The following is a 23,040-nucleotide window of genomic DNA, read 5'->3' on the forward strand; positions in this document are numbered from 1 at the left end:
GTCTAGGGCTGCGAGCTAATAGCGACCATTTACCTTTTGCTGGCATTATTGTGTCATTTAAACTGCTTTTTATGAACTTTTAAAATCTGTATCTGAATTCTTTGTGGGGGCTTTTAAATTTATTAATCAAGAGGGAATTTACTGCAGGCACACTGACACCCCTCCTCACGCTTCATATTCACTTCTCCTGCCTCGCCCAGCCGATTTCTCTCACTCGGTGTAGGCGGCGGCGGGCGCCATCTTTGGTGTGGGCTGGGGCTGCGCTCTAGTCGCGCTGGCCTCCCGCCCTCCCAGACTATTTAGCAGGGCTATTTTTCGGCGCTCACTGCCTTTCAGAGCTCTCCCTAGAGGGAGTCTAGGGCTGCGAGCTAATAGCGACCATTTACCTTTTGCTGGCATTATTGTGTGATTTAAACTGCTTTTTATGAACTTTTAAAATCTGTATCTGAATTCTTTGTGGGGGCTTTTAAAATTATTAATCAAGAGGGAATTTACTGCAGGCACACTGACACCACTCCTCACGCTTCATATTCACTTCTCCTGCCTCGCCCAGCCGATTTCTCTCACTCGGTGTAGGCGGCGGCGGGCGCCATCTTTGGTGTGGGCTGGGGCTGCGCTCTAGTCGCGCCGGCCTCCCACCCTCCTCACGTCCTATATAATTGACACCATGTCCAGACAACGCAGCGGGCTGGCGCAGCGGGCGCGCGCCGAAGCCGCGCCTAAGCCAAGCCCGTCTGCGCCCGGACACGGCCCAGGGCCACAACCCCTGGTCCCCGACTGCGTTACTCTCCTCAGCAATTAAAAAAACTGAACCATGGTAATGTACATCAAGACTGCATTTCTGTACCTCTTACCGCTGCGGTGGGCGCCTGTCCCCCCCCCGTGTCCGGGGTGTAGCTACCAACTTCCACAATCCCATCTATCAGTCCAAGTAGACCCTAACTACATCCCGTCATATGCTCTGGATAACGCTTTCTCTCATAGCTGTCGAGCTGCGCTTATTAATACGCGCTCTCTTCCATCCCACAGTCTCCAGATTAGTGAGTTTATTCTCGCCCACAACCTGGATTTACTATTTGCCACTGAAACCTGGGCAGATGCCGGGTCAGGGCCGGATTTTTGTGCTGCAACCCCTGATGGATATAGTGTAGCCAGACATGACAGATCCATAGGAAGAGGTGGCGGACTCGCTATTATTTATAAGGATAAATACCGTACCACCTTTGATCCCATAAACTCCGCCAACTGTGAAGCAGCTACCTTTGCTATCAGCATCAATCCTAAGCAAGCCTTGAAAGGAATCTTATTATATCGACCTCCTGGCCCCCGAAACCCCTTTCTCTCCACTTTTTCAGACTTTAATGATCATATTATAAGTTCTGATAAATATATGATATTGGGAGATTTCAACTTCTATTTGGAAGAGCAGGACAACCATGATATCATTCAACTTACTGCCGATCTCTCAAATTTGGGATTGCATCAATTGGTTAAGGGCATCACACATCAGGCAGGACATACCTTAGATGGTCTGTTCACTAATAATCCTGATATTTCTGTATTGGACATCATGCCTATCACGTGGTCAGACCATAGGGCCATTATATTTGAGTTACATATCCGGACTACAAATCTTCCTCCCCCCAGGCCACGAACCAGGATTGGGACTCGAGCCTGGAAGAACGCGGATATCCCTCATATGTTAGATTCCCTGACCTCTTCCTGCCCTCAGGGAGGAGATACTCCTGCACTATCAGCCTCCGAATTCCAGGATTGGATTCGGAGTGCTGCTGATCAAGTGGCCCCAGAGAAACTCACGAGACCTAATAGAGCATCTCCGTCGGCCGCTTGGTATACTGAAGATCTTAGACTTCATCGGCAACACTGCAGGAACCTAGAAAGGCGTTGGAGGAAAGTCTACTGCCCCATAGCCAAACAAACCTATAAAGATGCCCTCACAATATATAAAAAGGCGATTATTGCCCGAAAAACTGTCTTTTTCTCGGCACAAATAAAGAATGCCACAAATTCTGCTAGAGAGCTGTTCTCTGCCGTCACGACTCTGTCCACTCCCTCTACGGGACCGGGGGTCGAACCCTCACAGACCTTCTGCAATGATCTCTCCATATTCTTCACCACAAAGGTGGCTGATATATATTCCTCTTTCGAAGGGGATACCAGGACTAAACATAGAGTCTGTAATGAGAAAAAAGTAATTTCTGATCATAATCATGATCGCTTTCCCTGTTTTACGCCCACCACACAAGACAATATTATCAGACTCATTTCCACCACTAAGTCGGGCTCCCCTCTGGACCCTGGTCCTCCTTCCGTGATGGCAAAACTCACTGAAGTGATCTCGCGTCCACTCATGGAAATTTGCCACACTGCATTCCAGACAGGTCAATACCCCAGTCCTTGGAAGAAGGCTGTAATCAAACCCCTTTTGAAAAAACCTTCCCTGGACCCTACAGCTGTGGCCAGTTACAGACCCATTGCGTGTCTGCCCTTTCCTGCCAAAATATGCGAATCTCTGATGAACAAACAACTCTCAGAGTTCGTCGAGGCTTACCAACTCCTCGACGAAACGCAGTTTGGGTTCAGGAAAGGGCATGGAACGGAGACCGCCTTGATAAAGGCCTCAGATGAGATCAGGGCTATCATGGACCAGGGAGGGGCGGCTGTCCTGATCCTTCTGGATTTGTCTGCAGCCTTTGACACGGTCGACCATGGTATCCTGGTCGACCGTGTCACAGCCTTGGGGATAAATGGTATGGCCAGGGACCTTATTTCATCTTTCCTGGAAAACCGTACCCAGACAGTGAGGCTGGGAGATTTCTACTCCCCTATCTCTGCACTCCCTTGTGGAGTCCCACAGGGCTCCTCGCTAAGTCCTATACTATTTAACATCTACGTAGCGGACTTAGCGAGGGTAATAAAGGCCCATGGGGTACGGCTTACATCCTACGCAGACGATACCCAGCTGGTTCTGGCAATCCATAGAGATGGCCCTATTGTGGCAGCCAACTTCCAGAGAGCCATGCTCGAGGTCAGCACTTGGATGGCCTTGAACTGTCTGAGGCTTAACTCGGATGAGACCGAGATCATGACCTTCGGCAGGCTGTCTCCTGAATGGTCTTCTATCTGGTGGCCTGAAAAGCTGGGCCCTCCACCTGTCCCAGTAGAAAAGGCCAGAAACCTGGGAGTGATTTTTGACAGTAAACTGTCTTTCGACCTCCACACAAACAAGGTTGTCTCTTCAGCATTCTTCATTTTGAAAAAAATTAAGAAACTATTGCTTTACCTCCCTACCTCAGCTGGGAAGACCTTGGTCTCTACCTTAGTTTTCTCAAAAATAGACTATGGGAACGCTCTCTTTTTAAACACACAGAAGCGTGTCCTAATGAAGTTGCAGTCTATTCAGAATGCGGCTGCAAGGATTCTTCTTAACATTCCTCGTCGCAAGCCCACCACTCCTGCCATTCGTCATCTCCACTGGCTGAGAGTCGAAAGCCGTATCAAATTTAAGGCCCTCTGCATTGCCTATAAGGCAGAACATGGCGTTGGACCCAGGTTCCTCACAGAAGCCTTTCAGCTATACACCCCGAAGAGGCAACTAAGATCGGCTAACATCTGTCTCCTCCCTGTACCGCGTACAAGAACTGCCACCTGGGGAGACAGACGTTTTCTGGTGGCCACTCCAAAACTTTGGAATCTCTTGCCATTGGCTATTAAAACTGCCCCGAACCTGATGAGCTTTCGCAGGCTCTTAAAGGCATGGTTGTTCAACCAGTAAGTTAATGGCTGATTTCTAGTAGCTCACAAGCGCCGAGACACCTTAGGGTATTTGTTGCACTATAAAAATTTCGAAAATAAAATAAAATAAATGTTTTTTCCTCTCTTGTGCCCTTTTCCCTGTATGTATGTATGTATGTATGTATGTATGTATGTATGTATGTATGTATATATATATATATATTGCTGAACATCCTTTCCGCGGAAAAGATCAGAGGCCACAAAGAGGAATTTCGGGCAGAACACCACTTTATTTCTTAGAACCCCAGCGGCGGCGAATGCATTTCAGCATGACTGCCTTCTTCAGCGCCCTTCGCTGCTAAGAACGCCCAAAATGACTCCTCCTGTTAAAGTCCAAATGTGAGCACCTGAGTCTCCTCCCCCTCAAGCAATTGGCTCACCAGCTGAAGTTCACGGTGAATTCAGGTAAACTTCATTTCCCAGCAAGCACTGTGTTGGCAAAGTCAGGTTGGTGGCGTGGGGGAGTGAGCATCGTCGTGGGACGGGTGCGCACAGCAGGTGAGACTGGAGGTGCACAGGTCCGCTGAAACAAGGGCGTCAGCCCTAGGTCCCCTTTGTATTACTGCAGTAGCCTGTTGCCCCAAGGCACACAATGAAAGTCGGGCTGTCAAATGCGAGACTGTGTGCCCTCACGAGATCAAATATCTCTGCGCAGTCAAAGCTTCCTTGAAGTTCGAGGCGGACACCGGAATTACCGATCCCTCGGTCTCGGAAAACGCTGCTCACAGCGTGGCGCCAGTTGTATTCCGTGTCTCTTGTCACTGCAGGGCCATCCGTGCTGTGCTTCTGGCTGGCACAGTAAACATTGCTGAACATCCTTTCCGCGGAAAAGATCAGAGGCCACAAAGAGGAATTTCGGGGAGAACACCACTTTATTTCTTAGAACCCCAGCGGCGGCGAATGCATTTCAGCATGACTGCCTTCTTCAGCGCCCTTCGCTGCTAAGAACGCCCAAATTGACTCCTCCTGTTAAAGTCCAAATGTGAGCACCTGAGTCTCCTCCCCCTCAAGCAATTGGCTCACCAGCTGAAGTTCACGGTGAATTCAGGTAAACTTCATTTCCCAGCAAGCACTGTGTTGGCAAAGTCAGGTTGGTGGCGTGGGGGAGTGAGCATCGTCGTGGGACGGGTGCGCACAGCAGGTGAGACTGGAGGTGCACAGGTCCGCTGAAACAAGGGCGTCAGCCCTAGGTCCCCTTTGTATTACTGCAGTAGCCTGTTGCCCCAAGGCACACAATGAAAGTCGGGCTGTCAAATGAGAGACTGTGTGCCCTCACGAGATCAAATATCTCTGCGCAGTCAAAGCTTCCTTGAAGTTCCAGGTGGACACCGGAATTACCGATCCCTCGGTCTCGGAAAACGCTGCTCACAGCGTGGCGCCAGTTGTATTCCGTGTCTCTTGTCACTGCAGGGCCATTCGTGCTGTGCTTCTGGCTGGCACAGTAAACATTGCTGAACATCCTTTCCGCGGAAAAGATCAGAGGCCACAAAGAGGAATTTCGGGCAGAACACCACTTTATTTCTTAGAACCCCAGCGGCGGCGAATGCATTTCAGCATGACTGCCTTCTTCAGCGCCCTTCGCTGCTAAGAACGCCCAAATTGACTCCTCCTGTTAAAGTCCAAATGTGAGCACCTGAGTCTCCTCCCCCTCAAGCAATTGGCTCACCAGCTGAAGTTCACGGTGAATTCAGGTAAACTTCATTTCCCAGCAAGCACTGTGTTGGCAAAGTCAGGTTGGTGGCGTGGGGGAGTGAGCATCGTCGTGGGACGGGTGCGCACAGCAGGTGAGACTGGAGGTGCACAGGTCCGCTGAAACAAGGGCGTCAGCCCTAGGTCCCCTTTGTATTACTGCAGTAGCCTGTTGCCCCAAGGCACACAATGAAAGTCGGGCTGTCAAATGCGAGACTGTGTGCCCTCACGAGATCAAATATCTCTGCGCAGTCAAAGCTTCCTTGAAGTTCCAGGCGGACACCGGAATTACCGATCCCTCGGTCTCGGAAAACGCTGCTCACAGCGTGGCGCCAGTTGTATTCCGTGTCTCTTGTCACTGCAGGCCATCCGTGCTGTGCTTCTGGCTGGCACAGTAAACATTGCTGAACATCCTTTCCGCGGAAAAGATCAGAGGCCACAAAGAGGAATTTCGGACAGAACACCACTTTATTTCTTAGAACCCCAGCGGCGGCGAATGCATTTCAGCATGACTGCCTTCTTCAGCGCCCTTCGCTGCTAAGAACGCCCAAATTGACTCCTCTTGTTAAAGTCCAAATGTGAGCACCTGAGTCTCCTCCCCCTCAAGCAATTGGCTCACCAGCTGAAGTTCACGGTGAATTCATGTAAACTTCATTTCCCAGCAAGCACTGTGTTGGCAAAGTCAGGTTGGTGGCGTGGGGGAGTGAGCATCGTCGTGGGACGGGTGCGCACAGCAGGTGAGACTGGAGGTGCACAGGTCCGCTGAAACAAGGGCGTCAGCCCTAGGTCCCCTTTGTATTACTGCAGTAGCCTGTTGCCCCAAGGCACACAATGAAAGTCGGGCTGTCAAATGCGAGACTGTGTGCCCTCACGAGATCAAATATCTCTGCGCAGTCAAAGCTTCCTTGAAGTTCCAGGCGGACACCGGAATTACCGATCCCTCGGTCTCGGAAAACGCTGCTCACAGCGTGGCGCCAGTTGTATTCCGTGTCTCTTGTCACTGCAGGGCCATCCGTGCTGTGCTTCTGGCTGGCACAGTAAACATTGCTGAACATCCTTTCCGCGGAAAAGATCAGAGGCCACAAAGAGGAATTTCGGGCAGAACACCACTTTATTTCTTAGAACCCCAGCGGCGGCGAATGCATTTCAGCATGACTGCCTTCTTCAGCGCCCTTCGCTGCTAAGAACACCCAAATTGACTCCTCCTGTTAAAGTCCAAATGTGAGCACCTGAGTCTCCTCCCCCTCAAGCAATTGGCTCACCAGCTGAAGTTCACGGTGAATTCAGGTAAACTTCATTTCCCAACAAGCACTGTGTTGGCAAAGTCAGGTTGGTGGCGTGGGGGAGTGAGCATCGTCGTGGGACGGGTGCGCACAGCAGGTGAGACTGGAGGTGCACAGGTCCGCTGAAACAAGGGCGTCAGCCCTAGGTCCCCTTTGTATTACTGCAGTAGCCTGTTGCCCTAAGGCACACAATGAAAGTCGGGCTGTCAAATGCGAGACTGTGTGCCCTCACGAGATCAAATATCTCTGCGCAGTCAAAGCTTCCTTGAAGTTCCAGGCGGACACCGGAATTACCGATCCCTCGGTCTCGGAAAACGCTGCTCACAGCGTGGCGCCAGTTGTATTCCGTGTCTCTTGTCACTGCAGGGCCATCCGTGCTGTGCTTCTGGCTGGCACAGTAAACATTGCTGAACATCCTTTCCGCGGAAAAGATCAGAGGCCACAAAGAGGAATTTCGGGCAGAACACCACTTTATTTCTTAGAACCCCAGCGGCGGCGAATGCATTTCAGCATGACTGCCTTCTTCAGCGCCCTTCGCTGCTAAGAACGCCCAAATTGACTCCTCCTGTTAAAGTCCAAATGTGAGCACCTGAGTCTCCTCCCCCTCAAGCAATTGGCTCACCAGCTGAAGTTCACGGTGAATTCAGGTAAACTTCATTTCCCAGCAAGCACTGTGTTGGCAAAGTCAGGTTGGTGGCGTGGGGGAGTGAGCATCGTCGTGGGACGGGTGCGCACAGCAGGTGAGACTGGAGGTGCACAGGTCCGCTGAAACAAGGGCGTCAGCCCTAGGTCCCCTTTGTATTACATATATATATAGTCGCTCCTTCTGCACCTTTCTCAACAGCGGGGCACTCCCAGGTGGGTGCCGAGAACACGGTGGTGCTCTGTGTCAATATTGCCGCTCCAAAGGTCCCCTCTCCCAGCCGGGAAAGAAGCACGGCACTCGCGGGGTGATTGTCAGTAGATTTTTATTTACAACGCTTTCACAGACGCGTTTCGGGAAACTCCCTTCCTCAGTGTGTTCACAGAATGTGAACCGAGGAAGCATATATTTACAAAATACTGCCAATCAGGAAGTAACAAAAATTGAGGTAGGACTGATCACCATTATTGTTTGGTGAGCGCCATCTTGGAATGTGCAGTTTTGACTTTATAAGTCCTAAAACAATGTCAATCTATCAACCTTTAGTATTCATTCCAATAATAATATAATATATTATTACATACATACAAATTGTAATCAATTATTACATTGCACATTATTAAAAAACATCTTGCCGTGGATCAGCGTTTGGCGGTTCAATGTTTTGGAGCCGCCATATGACCTCTACCATAAAGCCGTGTATCGCATATTCTAAAATACTTCACAGTTGATTGCTGTTGACTATTAAACATTTGATTTGCAGATTCTAAATCTAAAAGGATGGACTAGTTTCCTAGGTGGACTGCGAGTTCTTCTCCGCTGTTCAGACCCCTAGGATTTTTTGTTTGCAAGTCAATAATAAACCTGGATTCCAGCCTTCTAAGTTTTAATGTCATATCCCCACCTCTTATGTGTGCCGGGATGTGGTCCAATCCAAAATATTGGAGCAGATCTCGGTTACTTTGGTGTTTGATGGCGAAATGCCTCGCCACCGGGTATGTCAAGTCTTTGTTGGCAATGGCACGCATGTGCTCCAGAATTCTTAATTTGACAGCATTTATCGTGCTCCCTATATATTTTAACTTGCAGGGACACATTAGACAGTAAACCACGTGTGTTGTTTGGCATGTTATGAATTTATTTATTGGCCTTCTGTCTTTTAGGCCTGGAACCTCGTAGCCCAATACTCTTTTGCTATATGCACATGCTTTGCATCTTCCACAAGGGAAGAGGCCTTTCATTGCTGCGAGTGAGTTTGATTTTACTGGGAGGATGTCTAGATGGCTGTGGACCAACTTGTCTTTGAGGAACTTCGCTCTCTTGAAGGTCACCAGAGGTCCCGATGGAATGTCCGTACCGATAATGGGGTCAGTTTTCAGTATGTGCCAGTTTTTACGTAATGTGTTTTTCAGAAAGTTAGTGTCTTCAGAGTATGTTATAATCAAGCGAAACCTGTCTTCATTTTTCTTTTTGTTGCTTTCTTTCCGCAATAATTGTTCCCTGGGTATCCTAGTTACTTTCTTAAGTGTATTTTTTAGATGTTTGGGGTCATACCCCATGGCTGAGAACCTCTCTATACTTTCCTCCGCAGCTTTTAGGAAATCTGCCTCCTGGGAACAGTTTTGTTTAAGGCGCAACAGTACACCGTAAGGAATGCTTTGTTTTAATTTCATTGGATGTCCGCTGGCTGCATGCAAGATGCTATTGCCGGCGGTTGGCTTACGGTATAGAGAAGTAGTGATTTCATTGTTCTTAATTTCGACCCTCAGGTCGAGATAGCTCACTGCCACTGAGCTTATTTCGCCTGAGAACCGTAAATTGATGTTATTGTCATTTAAATGGTTCACATATTGTTTGGCACTCTCAACCGATCCCCTCCACACCAGGAAGAGATCGTCTATGTAACGATACCAGGTGACGATTTTCTTTGTCCATTCAGAGTTCCCCACGGACCAGGCCACCTGCTCCTCCCACCAGCCTACGAATAAATTCGCGTAGCTGGGGCGAAGCAGGTGCCCATCGCGGTCCCTGAGACCTGTCTATAGAGGTCCCCCTGAAAAAGAAAAATATTATTTAGCAGACAAAATTCAGTCATCTCTAGTAACATTGTACTATGCCCTGCAAATTTCAACGCTCTTTTTTTAAGGAAATACTCCACTGCCTTTAGACCTGTGAGTGTTCTATACTTGTGTAAAGGCTCGTGATGTCTAGAACCATCAGTGTATAGTCTGGATCCCAAGTGAGTTGCTCAATATGTGAAATAAAGTCCTTTGTATCCCTAATATACGATTCCAAGGATAGAACTGACTGGAATAAAAAATGATCTATAAAGATCGACAAGTTTTCAGTAAGGCTCCCAATGGAAGAAACTATAGGTCTTCCCGGTGGGGCCTTAGTGTCCTTGTGAATTTTAGGTAATTGATAGAATGTTGGGATAATAGGGTTCATAGTTCTTAGAAACAGATATTCTTCAGTGCTCAACATGGTTTTATTATGCCATTTTTGGATCAAAACATGATACTCATTAATGCTTTCCTGGTATCTTATAATTGTTGTAGGTTCATAATGGTCTTTATCTGTGAGCTGTCTTAACGCTTCTCCTACATATTGTTCTCTTGATAATAGGACGATATTTCCTCCCATGTCCGAAGGTTTATATATGACATTGGGATCCTCCTCTAGTCCTTTTAGAGAGATAGTTTGTGCTTTAGTAAGGTTTTTCATTTTTACTGAACCAGGCTTCACTGAATTACCCTTTGATCGAAATTTGACCAAGTCTTTTATAATTGCCTCTGAAAAGATGTCAATGGCATCCTGTGGTGTTTGGGGCAGAAATTGTGATACTGGTTTAAACGGACTGTGAGGGGCTTCCTGATCCACTCCTACATTTCTGCTTCTCTGTGTCAGGGTCTCTGTGTCATTTTCTTCCTTTGTAATCTCCTGTCTCATTTCTTCCAGTATTTCTAAAGTTGTTAGATCATCCAGTGTAAGTAAATCAGTGTCCTTAATTTTCGTTTTTATCTGTCTGGTTTCTTTGACGGTTGGTTTAGTCTTGAAATGTTTGTGCAATTTTAATTTTCTCGTGAATTTGAAGAGGTCTATTCTTGCTTGTGTAAACTCCAGTTTTGTTTGAGGCAAATATATATATAATATATATATATATATATATTTGACCAGCAACTTTTACAAAAAATCGCACTCCCGAACACAGGAACTTTTCTTGAAGCTTATTTATTTAAGCATAGTGAAAACCGCCACCACCACCCACCAACGTTTCGAACAAGAGATGTTCTTTTTCATGGTATTGTGAGTCCTTTTTTAGTTTCACCCTTTTATAGTGTTAGTTATAAAAAACCAAAGAGATGCAATCTGGGAACTGTGGTTTCAAGGTTATTCAGCTCTTTACATTTTCAATTCAAACTTTATCGACAAGTGGCATTATATGATATATTGCTTTGCCAGCTGGTTAGTTGATAATTCCTTATGAATATGTGCATTTCGTAGTGAAAAGATATACATATTTGTATCGCACTATTTAGTTACCCATTGAACAACGAATACCCTATACCCAAGGTACTATACCTAGGGTATTCGCTGTTCAATGGGTAACTAAATAGTGCGATACAAATATGTATATATTTTCACCAAGAAATGCACATATTCATAAGGAATTATGAACTAACCAGCCGGCAAAGCAATATATCATATAATGCCACTTGTCGATAAAGTTTGAATTGAGGCTTGGTCTGGCCTCGAAATCGGCACCCCCTACATGAGAAGCGCACCGGTTGCAGACTGTTTGTTTGGATAGATATATATATATATATATATAAATATATATATATTTATATATATATATATATATATATTACCTACTGGCTGTCGCCAGTAAGTATATATAGTTAGGACCGAGTTACCATAGGAAATTCCGAACATTCTATTGGGAATAACTTTGGCGCCGATTGAGGGATCTTCCTGTAATTTTCCTTAAATTTGCCTCGCTCCGCTCCTTCCCCAAAAGTTTCGGGGGGATTCGTCAAGCGGGGGCCGAGAAAAAAGGGGGGTCCCAAAACGTGTTTTCCCCATGTTAATTTCCATAGGGACATTCTGACAAGGCTACAGCTCGAACGGCTGAACGGAATTACACCAGATTTGGCAAAATGGTAGGGACTGGTATGCAGCAGTGCTTTTTGTATGTTTGGTGTAAATCCCTCCAGTAGTTCTTGAGAAAATTGAATTTGAAATTTTTCAAATGGCATTTTCTATGGGACCTTTAGACACGGCTACAGCCCGAACGGCTGAACGGAATTACACCAAACTTGGCAAAATGGTAGGGACAGGTACGCAGTAGTGCCTTTTCTATATTTGGTGAAAATCCCTCCAGTAGTTGTTGAGAATTTGAATTTGAGCAAATTATATATCTATATGCGCTCAACATTCTATTGGGAATAACTTTGGCGCCGATTGAGGAATCTGTGTGTATTTTTCCAGAATTTTGGCCAGCTCCGCTCTGCTCCTTCCCTGAAAGTTTCGGGGGGATTTGTCAAATGGGGGCCGAAAGGGGGGTCCCAAAACATGTTTTCCCCATGTTAATTTCCATAGGGACCTTTAGACGCGGCTACAGCCCGAACGGCTGAATGGAATTACACCAAACTTGGCATAATGGTAGGGCCTGGTATACAGATGTGCCTTTGCTATGTTTGGTGAAAATCCCTCCAGTAGTTCTTGAGAAAATTGAATATGACATTTTTCAAATGGCATTTTCTATGGGACCTTTAGACACGGCTACAGCCCGAACGGCTGAACGGAATTACACCAAACTTGGCAAAATGGTAGGGACAGGTATGCAGTAGTGCCTTTTCTATATTTGGTGAAAATCCCTCCAGTAGTTGTTGAGAAAATGGAATTATATATCTATATGCGCTCAGTGTACGCGCACCGTACGCGTACGGTACGCATACCGTACGCATACGTGCGCGTACCCTTACGTGCGCGAGCGAGTTTCTGATTGGCTGGCAGTCGACTGTCAACATTCCAAACTGTCCAAACCAGGAAGTGTTGGCCACCATCTTGTTTTTCAGGAGAACTGAGGCACAAGAGAGCCCAAAACAAGAGTGGGGGGCAGGGTAGAGACCCCCCAACCCTCTAGCCCTTCTCAGGGGGTCCCAAAAGGACCCCCAAGGGCAAAAAAAAAATTTTGAAAAAAAAAAGAAAATCGCGGGGTACGCGCACCGTACGCGTATGGTACACGTACCGTGCGTGTACCCCACGATTTAAAAAAAATTAAAACATTTTTTGCACTTGGTGGTCCTTCTGGGACCCCCTGAGAAGGGCTAGGGGATCCATACAGCTACTCGCACATTCACTGGCTCGCATGTATAGTCATTTATATATGCCAACTCTCACATGCACATGCACTGTGTTTTACATACGTACTTACTTGGACATGTAGCACTGAGATACCCATTCACTCACCAACACACCCATGCACACAGTCAACCGCCCAAATAGCTGTTTCCACATGCACTCTTGAACTAGTGAATCAACTGCTCACACATCTATGCACAGAGTCACACACTTCCCAGCCACCCACACACACACTCAGTCTCCCATTCAAATACTTGGGCAACCAATCAATAACCCATATAGCCACTCATATAGCTACTGATCAACACATGCAGCAGCTTACACAACAACAGACATACTGATGCACACATTCAGACAGTTTAGTCACTAACCCATGCATTTAGTAAGACACATTTAATCACTCACTCATACAGTCAGTCACGCACCTACTAAATCCTTCATCCAGACACTTATACATCCACTCATTCTTCAATATGTAAAACATATTGAAACTTTACAGAAACACACAGTCACTGGATGATGTCATCAGTGATGTCAAATGAGATGTCATCAGTGATGTCATTTGATATGTCATCAGTGATGTCATCAGTGATGTCACTGACCATGTCATGAATGATGTAATATATGACATCATCAGCAGTGGATTGCGGGTGCGTGAAATATAGTTAGTACAACAAACTATATAGGAGCAATTTCAATGGTTTTTTAAATGCTAATTCCTAACTATATAAGGCCTGAAACCTATGGTTTTTTAAGTGAATATATATATATGTATATATATATATATATATACACATATATATATATATTCCTTCTTTGAGTGGAAAGCATAGATTTGACATAGGTTGAATTTACGCGGAACTGACAGAGAAACAGGATCTGTTTCCCCTAAGAAGTTTTAGGGAGAAAATGCTGGTCTGGTGGCTTAGTGGACCCATGCGTTCTTCTGTAGGGGCCTGTGTTTTACCTCATGGCCACAGATTCAAATCCTGGCGGGTCCACTCAGTCTTTCATCCTTCTGAGGTCAATAAAATGAATATCATTGAGTTGGGTGACAATAACCATCTGTTATTCAGCGCCTATATACCCTTCTGGGTGAACATGTGCTTTACCAATATACGTTATGTTAATGCTGATGTGGTATAAGGTATTGTAGATTATGTGTTTCCAATATTTTAATTAGTTTGGGAATACAATCACTAACTGGACCAGGAGATCCTCAGGCCTCATGCCCTGCTCCTTTTTTAAAGACTACAGTGAAACGTCAGGTACGATTGAGGCAATGCTGCCCTGATGGAAGTAATAACAGAATAGGGCAACCCAATATTCCCACGGAACTGGGTATAATCAATAACATAAATAAAAAAGATCCTGAAGGAATTATTTCCAATTATTTAAAAACTTGTATAGATGTCATAGAAATGAACATAATTCAATAAACAACCGGAGATTGTGTTTATATGATCAGTGAATTTATATAACGACATAAGATATATACACAAATATATCCTATTCAATCAGCATAGGTAAACATCCATATGACAATTCATGTGTGGCAACTCAAACAAAAAAACTGCTACTTCAATTCTTCGTATGAGCAGTAATGATTGACACTTTTGCAAGTTATATGGACAATATATACAATTTATGCCATATATACATTATTTACCAACTATATACATTTGTACAATACATAGTCTGATGGTGTTCGCAAAACAGTGTAAATTCGTCGACGTTTCGGTCTCACACTTCGCAATTAAACAAGACCATCATCAGGACAAACGTTGCACCATGAATAAGTGAAAAGTCAGAATAGTCCTGTCCTCCTGAATCTTGTACTAGGGAGAGGCAGGTCCAAAGTATTATTCGTAATCTTCTGGCATGTTTATAATGCCTGCACGGAATTTGTTTGGGAATTAAACACCACCAAAATCCACCGCTCGCTACACAAGTCCGTGTGTAGCGAGCGGTGGATTTTGGTGGTGTATAATTTGAAATAATTCCTTCAGGAACATTTTTGTTTATGTTACTGATGGAAGTAAGACATTGCAGAGGCCAGCCAGCTATTCTTGCAAAGATCCATCAGAAAACAAGACTCGTCCTGCCCGCTCCTAACCATCATGAGGCACAGCGTTTCTTTTTTCCTTTTTTATTTAACACCATCATATGGATAAATACAAATTTAATTCAACAGAAAATTCGGCCGAAAATAAATACACTACAATATTATGTAATGGGACCGTGGGGATTCAGATGCCATCACTTTAAAAGCAACAATTGATATCATACAACATAAAGTGCAAACATGCATAATTAAATTATAGATGTGGCATACCGCCCAGTCCTTTTTCCAGCTATAAATCGGGGCCTAAATGCATCTGCCTAATTTTCTAGCCCTATGGCCCTTACTTTCATAAACCCCCTTTTCTAGATTAAAAATAGATAACAGCCTCACAAGACATTGTTGAAACGTTGGGGTGAGTGGATCCAACCAAGCTGAGGATATACAATTTCTAACCACTGCCATGGCCAAAAACAAAAATGATTGATATGTCTAGATTGTTCCATCACTACTCAGCCCTAACAACATTAATTCTGGGGTTAGGGTTACTTTTATTTTCAAGGATTGATCTAAAAAATGTTCTATATCCCTCTTCAGGGTTTCTAGCAGGAGACATGTTGAGAACATATGTATTTGATCTGCTTCTGGGCTGCTACAACGGGGTCAACTGACCCCCGCTTGACCTCCCCATTGGTCTATGTTGGCCGGGGTGTAATACAACGAGAACATTGTTTTATAATGTTGTGATTGTAACCCTGCAGAGCACAGAATAGACTTCCCTAGCTCCAGAGAGACTAAAAAACTGCAACAGTTTGTACCTAAGTTTTGTTTCCATTTCTCTACTTGCTTCTCCAGATCGTTCCGCTTCAGTTGGGTCAGCCCTCCATCTATATGGCGGATGGTACATCCCTCGTAATCCATAACCACCGCCATCCATAATAGAGGCTTTACTAAATCCCTTTGCCCCCCACTTTCTTCTTAGCGAGAAAGCTCCGTATTTGCAAATACTTACAAAAGTATTTCCTATCAGTCCCATAATTAGGTTGAACATCATTAAATGACTGAATTCCATCCGCATCCATAAGGTCCCCAATCCTCCGGATTCCCAAATCCTCCCAGCGTAACATAACCGTATCTTGAAAAAGTACAGGAAGTGCTAGGTTCCTGACAGGCACAGCGTTTCTAATGCACCCCTGCCCTGCCGTGACCTCCACGCAGGTTAGAGTGGGACTAGGAGGGATTATTTTATTTCTCAGAAGCGGAAAGTCTAGCGAGATTCGTGTGTTCTTCCTCCTTGGGTGAGTGTGTACTGAGTCGCCAAGTGTCTCACAAAGGCTTGGGCAGAATCAAGCATTCGTGTCACTGTGTTCTGGGCTTGCAGGCCCCCCTCTCATTGTGTGAGGTTTATAGACTGGAGAAAGTGGCCCCGGGCAGCTAAAGGTTTCCTCGTGAAAAGCCACAATTGAAATGAAGGTGTTGGTCGGTGGTCAACCCTGAATTACCCTTTATATTTGTGGGAACTCCAGGCGCTTACTTCGATGCATTCAATTGCTGTCTTTTGGGGTTGTGTATTGAACTGGCTGTAGTTTATAATTACCCAAAGAGTGCCTGTTGGCTGTCAGCCTTTTCAAGGCTCAAAGCAGGGCCAATGCCAAGCCCATTATTCAAGACTCATGACAATGTCAGGTGAAGGCTCTTAGGTGTACCCAGGCACTTTGCTGCTACATGTGAACAAAATGGGGACCCTTTTCCACTCTCAGCATTCAGCTGCTACATTAATTTGAATTTAATTCACCTCCTTTTGTGATGTTTAGACACCATTTTTAGTTATTTAAACATACTGTAACATTATGAAGTAAATGTATGGGCCGATACACACTTTCCAAGCAATCGTCAAAGCAGTCCTCCTGATTGTCACACAGAGTCCCTCGGTAATAGAGGTGGTTCTGGGTAGATCATTTCCCCCATGCTCTCTCACTGGACTCCGGATGGAAGCACATTACCCAGTCAAACTCTGATGAATGCACAGAACCTCTCGAATACGTAGACTGTCCTAGGCTTCCCCGATTGGGCTGATATTTACATTTGACAGACTATTTTGCATTTTTATATCCCACTATGTTGGAACTTGAACTATATAGCTTGCCTTTTGAGACGCCCTGAGGACGGTTCTTGATGTTTTATTGCAAATCAATAACAATTGTTGACAACAAAATGAATGCACAGAAGCAAAAAACACAAGGGGCAGGGGTTCTTACATATTACTGACCATGCTCAATTGTACATGTTTGAGTAACACATTTACAAGAAATCCTAAAATCCATCAGTGCCTTGGTCAGATCTCCATACTTGGCCCTTTTTGTCCGGCCTTGGTCTCAAGCAAGAAAGTAAGGGAAAACCAGCTTTATGCCATCAGGATTGAAGTAGGGCATAATAGAGAAGGGGCGGGGAGGAATCTGTCCTCCTCCTGAGTTTTCAATCAATAGATGAAAAGATCACTGGGCAACTGATGAACATACCCATCTCTGGGTGCATGTCTACCCTTCCCGTAGAACAGACCCTCTTGCAGAAGTGTTTCTCTGCCCAGTAGCTGTGGCTTAATGGAAAAGAGGCAGAGGTAATGATGGAGTCGATGAAGCAGCTTTGCAATCCTGCGGTCATCTCGCTGGAGTATTGCAGAGTAGTTAGAACATGCTCTGGGAAGAAAGCAAGTGAAGAAACATTTTCAATTTGTTTTAAAGATGTCTATGGGTAACATTAGTATAGAGTTTGTGCTACTTTATCACATTGCTGAGTGGTTATAGAGTTTGTGTTACTTCATCACATTGCTGAGTGGTTATAGAGTTTGTGTTACTTCATCACATTGCTGAGTGGTTATAGAGTTTGTGTTACTTCATCACATTGCTGAGTGGTTATAGAGTTTGTGTTACTTCATCACAATGCTGAGTGGTTATAGAGTTTGTGTTACTTCATCACATTGCGGAGTGGTTATAGAGTTTGTGTTACTTCATCACATTGCGGAGTGGTTATAGAGTTTGTGTTACTTCATCACATTGCTGAGTGGTTATAGAGTTTGTGTTACTTCATCACATTGCTGAGTGGTTATAGAGTTTGTGTTACTTCATCACAATGCTGAGTGGTTATAGAGTTTGTGTTACTTCATCACATTGCGGAGTGGTTATAGAGTTTGTGTTACTTCATCACATTGCGGAGTGGTTATAGAGTTTGTGTTACTTCATCACATTGCGGAGTGGTTAGTGTGGCCCTAAGCAGCTGCTTTCCTCCGTATGGAACAGGGACTACTCAGACCTAGCAGAGATTAGTTGCCAGGCCATTCGTGATGACATCCTTTACAGTAGATCTTCCTGCGAAAGTATCTTAAATCTACTGGCGTGCCTGGAAATCTGACATGCTGGCTGTACACAGACAGACGTTAGTTATTTATGTGGGTGGTCAAAGGCAGATGAATGACAGTAACTATTAGCATGGGAATAGAGCAGAGAAGGTTATCTTAGGCTTTGGCTATGCTCTGATTACCCACTAACACACTTTTCTTTTTTTTTAGAGTCCTACTCCTCGTCTGGAAAAGGTGAACATGTGAAAACCTTTAGCTGCTAACAAAGGCCAACCTTCCAAGAGTCTGTCTTCTACACATGAAAAACCACAAGCAAATGCAGACCTCTTACATCACTCTGGATGCTTCCTCGGAGGTCCAAAGCAAAAGCAAGAACGACTAGGAGCAGTAACCATGGAGGAGTTGTTACAGAGCTTTTTGAAAAGTGACTGGAGGGGCAGACCTGGCTAAAAGGATGTGATGAAAGCGATTATGATTCCGATACTTTTACCTCTTGTTCTACTTCATAGTTTGCACAATTCTCTCTGAGTCTCTTCTGTGAACCTGAATAGGATGGGTGATGGGCCCGTGAAGAGACGAGCTGTGGGGTTCTCAATCAAGCTTCTATGGAGCCCTCACTTCCCACCCAAGGGATGTGGAACTCCTCTAGACCTGCAAGATCCTACCAAAAGCCTCCAAGTTCTATGCACTCCAACTCCACCCTGGGGGCCGGGGAACGGGATGTGGCATCCGAGTTTGTTGGCCTCTTCTTCATGCTCCTGGTTGACCTGGTGGCCATTGCTGGCAACGTAGCAGTTATGGCAGTCATCATCAGGACCCCAGCGCTGAGGAAGTTTGTTTTTGTTTTCCATCTATGTCTGGTGGACCTCTTGGCTGCCTTGACCCTCATGCCGCTTGCCATGCTATCCACCTGCAACCTTTTTGACAACACCATACTTGGGGACGCCATGTGCAGGGTGTATCTCTTCCTGAGTGTTTGCTTCATCAGCATGTCCATCCTGTCTATCTCGGCTATTAACATTGAACGATACTACTATGTGGTCCATCCGATGAGGTACGAGGTGAAGATGACAGTGGGTCTAGTAGTGTCTGTCTTAGTTGGCGTGTGGATTAAATCTGTTATCATGTCTCTGATCCCCATTCTGACTTTCAGTTCCCAAGAACTCCTCCTTGCCTCAGCTGAGCATGAGGGCCGCCACCACTGCTCCCTGCAGTGGAGCAGGAGCACTTCACGCAAGAGCTTCATCATTTTCTTCTCTGTTTTCTACTTCCTTCTTCCCATCATGATCATATTTGTTGTGTACTGCAACATGTTTAAAGTAGCTAGAGTGGCTGCCCTACATCACGGGCCACTGCCTACATGGATGGACACCCCACGCAGAAGGTCTGAGTCTCTGAGTAGCAGGTCTACTATGGTGACCAGCTCAGGGGCTCCGAGGACTACTCCTCAGAGGATGTTTGGTGGTGGGAAGGCAGCCGTCATCCTTGTAGCTGTGGGTGGACAATTCCTCTTCTGCTGGATGCCATATTTTTCATTCCATCTTTACTCTGCACTGAGCTCTCAGTCCTTTCATGGAGGACAGGTGGAGGTGGTGGTGACGTGGATTGGGTATCTGTGCTTCACTTCCAACCCTTTCTTTTATGGGTGCTTAAACAGACAGATTCGTGGAGAACTTAGCAAGCACCTAAGCTGCTTCTTCAAGAGGACACCAGAGGAAGACCTAAGGTTGCCTAGCCGGGATGGCTCCATCGAAGAGAACTTCCTTCAGTTCCTCCAGGGTACGGGCTGTGACGGTGACACCAGGAACGTTCACACCAACCCTAGCCCAAAGAGGGATCACCCCACCATTGACTTCCGAATCCCTGGGCAGATTGCAGAAGAAACATCTGAGTTTCTTGACCACCAGATGAATAACAACATAACTGCCTCCCAGAACTTTGTACGGACGGTGCGCTCCCCAAAAACTGAACGGTGACAATCCTTGCACTCGACAATCTCATAGACTGATGTGTGATAATGCAGAAGGCAGCAGTGATGCTGTCCAACTCTTTCCTTAGGAATCTCTATCTTGACCATAATACAGTATTTGTCCCACATATGAGGGGAAACGTCTCTTTCTTATTCTTTGCTTCACATATTTGTTCAGAAAAATGATGTCTCTGATGCTCCTGAATGTCCCGGGAGATGGTGGGAAGTCTCCGAGTAAGGTTTAGCATTGTGGAAGAGGTTGAGAAGCCTTTGAGTGAGGATTAGCATCCTGTGAGAGACTGAAACGGTCTTAGGTAACAGTCAACATTCTGAAAAAGTTGGGGAAAGTCCTCAGTGACGGAAGAGACTGGAAAGGACCGGGTGAAGGTCAGGTTTCTCGGAAAGTTAAAGAAAGTGCTCTGTCAGGGAGGGTTAGAGACTGGGAAGAATCTAGAAGGGCACTATTTGGGGGCCTGACAACCTAGGAGAGTGAACAAAAGGCAATTGGTGAGGGCTAACCTCTTAGTAGAACTGAGAAAGACCAGGAGTGGGGGCCATTCTAATCAGAAAGTGAGTCTTCATGAGTAAAGCTTGGAAGGGTCTCCGAGATGACTGGCATCATGGTGTAGTAATGGAAGGCTTATTGTGAATGAGTTTGTTCGGGGAGACTTAGAATATTGACTATGAGTGATGGCATCCTGGCAGAGCCAGGGAAGGATGTCAGACAACAGTATGAGTGAGTCAGGGAAGGCCCTCACTCAGGACCACACTCCTAGAGAGTCAGAGAATGTCCTCAGTGATGGACACACTGCTAGGAGAGTTAGGGAAGTCCATTTGTAACAGCAAACCTTGAAGGAAAGTCTGCAAAGGCAAAACTTGAAGTCTGGGACGTCAGCGCCAACCTTCTAGAAGGCTCAGTGAAAGCCATCATTAAGGCCAAACCACTGCAACATTTCAGTAAGAATGTTATCGTGGACCACTGTCTGGCAGATGCAGGATGGATCTTGGTCTGTTATCCAAAGAGAAACGGGGAAAACTCATAGCAAGCCCCAGCATACTGAGGGAGGACACAAAGATGGGGTAGATCAAGCATTGTGGGATTGATATATAGAAGATTATATTTTCTTGGAACAATGTGAGAATTCAAGAGAGGCACTAGTGATGTAATTGTTCAGAGAAAGGCTAGAAATCACCTTGGCGAGAGCAAGCTTTGGGTGAGGTCCAATCTCATGAGAGGGCTCAGAAAGGACCTGGTAAAGTACAGCCTCCTGGGAGAAGCAGGGAGAACTCTAAGTAAGGACAATGGCTTAAAAAAGACAGTAAAGTTCAAAATAAAGATATGAGCTGGAAAAGAATAATGAAAAGTCCTTGGTGATGTCTTTCGTCCTGGTGATGTTGGGAATACCCTCTATTTATTCTACCATCTTTGAAGAAGGTAGTAAAACACTTGACTTGGGCTTGAAAGAAACACATCAGATGCATGGTGAGCGCCCTGGAGTGACCAGCATACTGGCACAGGCAAGAAATGCTCAAGTGTTATCTTTGGAGAGGAGGAAAGGCGCAGAGGGGGTCCAGTCTTCTGGGAGAGATAGTACGCTTTTTGATGTGACAGGCATACTTGTAAAACTAGGGCATGCCCTTAATGGAAGCAATGTAAAAGAGGCTGTAAAGAACCTTGGTGGGGACAGCCAATGAGGTCCCACATCATGATTACCAGGAGCCTGGTGAGAGGCAGTTTGCGGGGAGAGGCAGAAAAAGCACCCATAGAGCACTAGAGACCTTGGAGAGGTGCAAAAGTCAAGCATGGGAGTCAGGATGACAGGAGAATCAGAAAGGGCACCGAATGAGGGCCGGTATTCTGCTGGAAGCAGGACAGACAGGCGCTGAGGGCCAGCAACACAGAAAAGTTGGAGAAGATTCTGGTGAGAGTAGTCAGCCTTTTGAGAGAGAGAGTGAGAGAAAACCCTCTGAGGGCTCTGGGAGTGATGGAAAAATCACCTGGTGAGGGCCAGGATCGTAGGAGAGACAAAAAAGTATACAGTGAGGGTCAGTATCAAGCGAGGCAAAGGAAGCAGCCTAGTAAGGGCTAGCATCATAGGAGAATCCTCACCTGGTGAGGATTGGTCTCCTAGAGGCACACAGCATCTTATAAAAGTTAGAGAAGGTACTGGCGAGGATAGGCTAGCCTCCTGGAAGAGGGAGTAAGGACACCCTACGAGGGCCAGCATCATAGAAAAGTCAAATAAGATTATGGTGAGGGTAGGCCAGCATCCTGGGAGAGAGAGAGGAGAGAGAGAGAGAGAAACAGACAAGGTGCTGCTGAGGGAAATATCCTGAAAGAGGACAGGAATGCACTTGACTTATATGTGTCTGAAGTATGAATGTGTTGAGAGGGTGGTATGAGATATACCAGATATTCACAGAGTCAGGCTCTCACCCTCTGTGGGCAAGCTCCCAGTATGCATCACATGCTCTTCTCAGCTATTTGTAGAATGTCACATTAACCGTACAGGTCATCAAGAGGACTGCATGAATTAATGACCTTGGGACATATTTTCTAAGTATGGATTCAGTGAAAGGGGTCGGAAAATGACCCACCAACATTTTCTAAATCCATTCTATTTTTTGCGAGCTGTTCTAAATACTAATAGGTTGGTTCGCAAAAACCTGTTTCGTAGTTGGTTGGAATTCGACCTACCTCATGAATATTAATGATGACCCACTATGAATGACAGCCTGCCACCATATCTGTAATGGCTTTAAATAAAGCATTTTTAAATGCAATCCTGCTCTCCTTAAAGGAAAACGGAATGCATTTTAAAAAACTGAAAAGCATAAATAACATTTATTAAGAGT

General features: G+C 45.5%; 1 protein-coding gene across 1 annotated transcript in view; it reads left to right on the forward strand.

Moving 5' to 3' along the window:
* The window catches only part of GPR61 (G protein-coupled receptor 61), a 34,004-nt gene extending 13,701 nt beyond the window's left edge, over positions 1 to 20,303 (forward strand). The window contains exon 2 of the mRNA XM_078644766.1: positions 18,426 to 20,303. Coding sequence (XP_078500892.1) covers positions 18,821 to 20,191 — 1,371 coding nt within the window. The 5' untranslated portion in view covers positions 18,426 to 18,820 and the 3' untranslated portion in view covers positions 20,192 to 20,303. The remainder of the gene's footprint in view (positions 1 to 18,425) is intronic.
* The last annotated feature ends 2,737 nt before the right edge of the window (positions 20,304 to 23,040 follow it).

The sequence above is a fragment of the Lissotriton helveticus genome, chromosome 5_1 (assembly GCF_964261635.1).
Source record: "Lissotriton helveticus chromosome 5_1, aLisHel1.1, whole genome shotgun sequence".
Classification (NCBI taxonomy): Eukaryota; Metazoa; Chordata; class Amphibia; order Caudata; family Salamandridae; genus Lissotriton; species Lissotriton helveticus.